The 6,398-nt window shown below is 40.4% G+C and overlaps 1 protein-coding gene across 2 annotated transcripts in view; it reads left to right on the top strand.

Moving 5' to 3' along the window:
• Window positions 1-895: 895 nt before the first annotated feature.
• ccbe1 (collagen and calcium binding EGF domains 1) overlaps window positions 896-6,398 on the top strand; it is a 51,711-nt gene continuing 46,208 nt past the window's right edge. For both annotated transcript variants that reach the window (XM_085463954.1, XM_085463953.1), the window contains exons 1-3: window positions 896-1,123; window positions 1,255-1,382; window positions 1,484-1,564. In XM_085463954.1, the coding sequence (XP_085320080.1) occupies window positions 1,279-1,382; window positions 1,484-1,564 (185 nt within the window). In that variant the 5' untranslated portion in view covers window positions 896-1,123; window positions 1,255-1,278. The remainder of the gene's footprint in view (window positions 1,124-1,254; window positions 1,383-1,483; window positions 1,565-6,398) is intronic.

Genomic DNA, 6,398 nt, shown 5'->3' with positions numbered 1-6,398 from the left:
GCTAACCTGTTTATCCAGGACAAAGCTACCCAGGATTTTAAAGCAACATTTCAAAAACACAAAGTTAGTGTAGCTTTGTTTGTTTTGCAGCATTTTTCACAAAATGCCATTTCCAACAGGATAACACGGCATGTCACAACGCTCAAATCATCTCAAACTGGTTTCTTGAACGTGACAGCCAATAGTCTCGGTCCAACTCATCTATTTTTGAGATGTGGTGCAATGGGAAATTTGCATCACGGACACGCACTTTTCTTCAGATATTGAAGCTCATCTTCTGATAGACAGGACATTATTTACAGTTGGACCACCTTTTAGGCACACTAGGAGGTTGCTCAGGACAGGCTGCCCTGGGTTTCTTCCTGCTAAAAGGGAGTTTTTCCTTCACAATGTTGCCAATTCTTTCCTCAAAAAGGGTCGTTCAACAGTCGAGGTTTTCTCTGTGTTATTTTAAGGTCTCTACCTTACAATAATGAAGCACCTTGAGGTGATTGTTGTTGTGATTTGGTGCTATATAAATAAAATGTAATTGATTATTCACTAAAAACATCTGCTGCAACTGTGTGATGCTATCATTTCAACATGGATTACAATTTCTAGATTCTCAAGTAATTAAGACAAGTCTGAAGGCAAAATGGGGTGAAATAAAAGTTAAAAGAAAAACAATATCACGAAGGTTTACAGTTAAAACTTTATAACATTAGGAGAACAGAGACATACTACATTAGGTGCACCTACCTAAAGTGACTGAACTGATGAACACTAATTAGGTGTTATTTTATTTACAGCCGCGTGGTGGCAGCAAAGCTCAAAACGCTCAGTAGCTCCGGAGCGCGTGTTTGCGCACGTGCATTTGCCTGCGCGCTCTAAAGTGTTGAATGAGTTTAGGGTTTTGCCAGTCAATGTTCAACATTTAACCGAGGAGACACTATTTACAAGAGGTTTACCTCGGTGCACAAACTACTTCTACTTTAATTAAAACACATTTTGGAGAATTAAAAGACTTTAAATTAGTCTTAAAACGTAACTTCTTTAATTATAGAAGCAGCGGAAGTTAAAGTGAGTTCAGGTCCTGCAGTGGCACATCAAGAATGAGCAGCGGTTATACACCGACAAGCGCTGGGTGAGTGGGTGGGTTTCTCTGCGCTTCACTGTGTGTTTGTGTGTTGGTGTGTATGTGTGTGTGTGGCGTGTGTGTGTGTGTGAAGTTGCGACAGTGAGGAGATTACCCCTAAAAGTGCGGACTGTCAACAGACGCCAGGTGACCGGACCGAGGAGATGCTGCTAAAACACAACGGGAGTCTTCTTCTGCTCACCGTCACCTGCATGTGCTTCTCAGGAGGTTTGCTTTGGTCCTACCAAGAAGAGGATGCCACTGACGGGTAAAATTGTGTGTGTATGTGAACCCAAAATAACTTGAAAGGTCCTTGCAGTTTATGTGCAATGAAATTATGACTTTACTTTCGAAATGTTTCATCCGCAGTGAGAAATGCTCGGAAAATAATATTTCTACCACAAAGTACCCCTGCGTGAAGTCAACGGGAGAGGTTACGACGTGTTACAGGTACAGCAGAGACTGTCAGCGGAGTGATTTATACTTCTATGCAGTTGTGATTGTGGGAATGTTTGAGTGAAAGGGTTATAATTATAATCTGCGCCAATGCACGTAGCTCAGCATGATGTCAGATTCGGATTTGTTAATGTGACATATAAAAAGTTTTTGATTTGGTAGACAGTGGGTGCAGTTCTCTTTTTATGAAGTACTGAATGGTAAATGAAGACTGCGTAAGCTGTCACTGCCTGGGGCTAATAATAATTAAACGTCTTCTTCATTTTATCTACTGTTTATAAAAGTTATCATATCTGCGCTTGTAGGCATGTATTTATGCTCTGAAGAGTTTTCCTGTGACAGATGTGGATTCTCCACCTTATCATCCTTTGTGAATTAAAGGGATCATAGGCATACACAAGCCTTTAGACTGGCCTTGTCTGTGCTCAGAGACTGCCTCTAATTATGACAGTTCACAGGCATAGTGGACACAGCTATGCCCCGCAGCAAAACTTCTGTCAGAGGCTTTGGATTAAGTTAATCTGTCTTCACTGCGAGGGGTGCCTCACAGGCATAATAAAAAAAATACTCGTCACTACATACTTTAAAGAGATGGTCATATTAAAAATGTGTAAGAGACAGGGCAGATTTCATGTAAGCAGCCGAGTGTAATAAATGCCGTTAGTGTTCATCATGGGTGTGAGTAAGTTTTCCACAAAGCTGAATCATTTAATTAGCGGCAACTACAGACGTGCTACTGCACCGCCACCCACACAAACCTCCTTAGGGTGTTCCTTTAAGATATATGCTTGAGAATTTATTTAATTTTGGCTTGGACAGATACTAAATGCTCAAACACCACTTTGCTTGGTAATGCTCTATGTTTTGATTCGAGCTCACAATGTGGGTGTGCTGCAGCTTTGGAAGCAAAATCATACGACCTATTTAGGGAAGTAATTTCAAACATTTTGTCAGTGAGCTTGAGTTATAGACGCCTCTATCGCTGTATGTGCTTTTGGGAAAGAACATTGAGAAGTAAAGAAATGGCAGCCTTTTGGATGTCTCCTCCACATTTCACAGACTTTAGAGAGGTCCATTTTTGCATCACTTGACAAACTGCTGGCCGCGGTTCAAGCACACAGTAACATCCTGTTTGATCTCCAAATCTCAAACACACTCTTAACATAACGATGTTGGTTTACGGTTATTGGCTGCAGCCACAGTTGTTTCCCACAATGTTTACTTAAAGAAGAAAAGTTGTTTTAGCTAAGAGCCAAGATAATGCGTCCTGGGTGCATTTCAGGTCGCATGCACAGTGTGAGCTGATAACTGTCTGTCAGCCAAAAATGGTCAGATAGCAAAGTTCATTGTAGTCATCATAGGAAAGAGGATAGAATAGCTGAATGGGGATGTATAAACACAATCTCATGTTCAGTACATCCACACGAAGGAATTACTAACCACTCGCATCTCATTTGCTGAATAAGATGAGTTGCACTGTCCAAGGTTCTTGTTTAACATCATTAACAGACTACTTAATCCTGCTCAGTCTGCTTTCCCTGTCATGTCTGCTGATGACTGTGAAGAATTTATAAGTTTTCTTAGCTGGCAAGATTAGGGGCATCGGGTTTTAGCTCAAGTCTGGATTCTTTCAACCTGTCCCGTTGCCCAAGTTTAATCTGATTTCCACGACAGCTCACTGATATATTCTCACACATGTACAATTCGTCCTGCCCAGCTGACGTTATCATTTACATATTTATTCAAGAAGTCCAGTCTGCAGTAGCATGGTGGTGTGGTCGTTAGCAAGCAAGAAGGTCCTGGGTTTGAATTTAGCCTTGGGTCTTTCTTTGTGGAGTCTGCATGTTTGACACAGGTCTGTGTGGGTTCCTCTGGGTACTCAAGGTTCCTCTCAAAGACATGCATAGGGTTGGGTTAATTGTTCAATCTAAATTGACTGGAGGCGTGACGGGTTGTCTGTCTTTGCGTGTTAGCCCTGTGACAGATTGATGACCTGTCCAGAGCGTACCCTGCCTCTTGTCAGCTGGGATATGCTCCAGCCCCTTCTGACCTTGAATTCGATAAGCGGAAGGAAATGGATGGATGGTTCTGCCTGTCATTTACTGCTGCCTTCTCTTTATTATAAATCAGACCCTTTCATCTCGCTGCACACCAGATTAGTTTAAAACACTCAGCATCTTCCCTCTGCTTAAAGAAACCTCCCTAGATCTCAGTGTTTTAGATAACATTTTACAGGCCCATTTATTAACTGCTAATCGTTTCTAGAAGGCTTGAGAATACTGTCGCTCATCAGCACCTTCAGCTGGTTAAAGGAAATGGTATCGTTGACAAATTCCAATCAAAACCACACTACTGAAACAGCTTTACTGGAAGTTGCTAATGATATTCTGATGCACTTGGATAAAGGTGGTGTCAGTTTTTGACACCACTGATCATCCCACTCCCAATAACATTACAAAGCTGGGTTGGCATCTCTGGCACTACTCTCAAACGGTTTTTATCATACTTACACAGACACTTCAGAGTTCATATTAATAACTGAAACTGTAGCTGCTGTCATCACTGCTCATAATATTAGGGTTATATGTGTTACCCCTAGATCATCTGCTTAACAGCTTCAGAAACATATCTAGCTATTTCTATGCTGATGATGCACAGCTGTACATTTCTGTTAAACCCAACAGCCTCAACAGATGCTCCTACCTCTGTGAATCACTGTCAGCTGAGGTTGTCAGGTTTGGCCCTGACAGCTTCTCTAAGGAGATCGGCCATTCCTTCTAAGCCCATCTTTAGCTGGTTGTGAATGCAGCAAGCTCGAGTGCTTATGAAAACAAACTGGCACTCACACATCGCCGCTTTTCTTGCTGCCCTTCACTGGTTTTCAGTGAAATTCAGAAATAAATTTTTAAAAAAAGTATTAATAACATATAAAGCCCTACATGGCTTGGCCCCTGTGTGTATATGAGCGCTACTGAGACCTTATTCCAGTAATTGGCCTCTCCAATCGCCTGATCAGTCTCTTAACTGTTCCACACTCTTATTTTAAAACCAGAGGTGATCATGCTTTTCAGGTTGTAGCTCCTGAACTTTGGAACAGCCTTCGTCAGCCTATCAGGTCGGCTAAATCAGTCGTGTGTTTGAAATGACTGCTGAAAACTAATTTGTATAGGTTAGCCTATCCTTACACTTTCTCCCATTACTTTAAACATGGTATACACCTAAGGAATATGGATGGAAGTATTTATGTTAAATGAATGTGTGACTGTAGCTGGAATATGTATGCTTATCTTTAATGTGTGGTTTTATTCAAACTGTGGAGCACTTTGTCACTGCGTCTTTTAAAAAATGCTAGAATATAATGCTAGAGAGTTATTATTATTAGGAAAAAAGACTAGAGTGATTGGCATTTGATAGCATGAACCTGCATGCTGCATTTTTCTCAAAATACAGTCGCAGAGTGCTATTATGCTTTGGCATGAATGAGACATTCTTCAAAGGGAACCAAGCACCATTTAAGTTGGCAGGATTCAGCTGCCAAAGGAAAATAAAGGCTTATGGCATTCATTACGCACTCTGTAGAGTATCAGTGTGTCTGCACATCTCGGAACATTTTGTTGGTTTGCTAAACACTGTTGAAAGAGCTGTTTATGTAAAAGGTGTTGCTAGATGGGCATCAGTACCACAGAAATTTACAGTCCACAAGGCTGTGAGCAGAGGTGTTGCAGAAGTTACAAAGAAGTAGTGTGTATGACTAGCTTTTAGTCAACGTGATATGCTTTCAATGAAGATTTTTTTCAGGGCAGTCATCACAATATATTTTTTGAAGCTATTGTATTGCTTTAATTTGCATTTTACAGTGAATTTTTTACCAGAAAGAAAAATAGACCTATTTTTCCTCATGCAGTGGCACTGTATGCACAACACTGATGCACCACTGATCATACTGAGAAAACAGGACCAGAGGAGAATTGGTACCAGGGCTCATTTGTCTCTGCACATATATCTCTCAGTTTCGCTTCTGGTCTGATCTTCTCTCACTTTCTGTTTGAGTTGTTTCACATTAAGATTTCAATATTATGGGTTGTACTGAATTAGGATTCTGCATTTCTAGTCATAGCGTTTGATATGCTTGGCTCATACTAAAGCTAAGGCAGGAAAAGCTGTGTAGAGTTGCATTTGAATAAAAAATACATAGGATTGCAACATAAAAGCCTTACAAAATAACAGACAAGGGTTTGATTAACATGATACATTGAGCTTTGTGTTTGTTTGGCAGCATCTTCTGCCTGTTGTGTTGTTACATTGTAACACCCAGAATTTATGTCATAATTGTTGCCAGTAGCAGGGTTTATGTTGACAAAGTTTTTTGTTTCTTTTAGCAGTGCTGTTTTCTGTTATACTGTATTTTTTATGAAACCACAGTTGTTGACGCTCAAACATCAATTCTCCTAAATTAGGTCATTTTTCTTTTTGTGGCTTAGCTTGAGCTGAGCTTGATTTCTGATTTATTGGAACACTGCATGGAGTATTATCAAGCAACGTGCTTTATTTGAATCAGTCTTACAAATTTAAAGGCCTTCCAGTTCTTGCTGAGCAGTTGAAAATAATGTCTTGTGAGACATAGTCATTGGAAAAATACACTCGATGGTCACGTTATTGTGTGCATCTGCTCAACTGCTTGTTAATGCATATATCTAATCAGCCAATCACATGGAAGCAACTCAGTGCATTTAGACCTGTAGTCACAGTTAAGACAACGTACTGTTTTCTCTAGAGTTTACAGAGAATGGTCTGAAATTATCCAAGGAGCAGCAGATCTGTGCAAAAT

The sequence above is a fragment of the Copadichromis virginalis genome, linkage group LG7 (assembly GCF_057382275.1).
Source record: "Copadichromis virginalis isolate Kocher_CV1m ecotype Utaka linkage group LG7, C_Virginalis_male_GT1.1, whole genome shotgun sequence".
In the NCBI taxonomy this organism is placed as follows: Eukaryota; Metazoa; Chordata; class Actinopteri; order Cichliformes; family Cichlidae; genus Copadichromis; species Copadichromis virginalis.
Note: the sequence above shows the minus strand (reverse complement) of the source record. Positions and strands in the feature narration are given on the sequence as shown.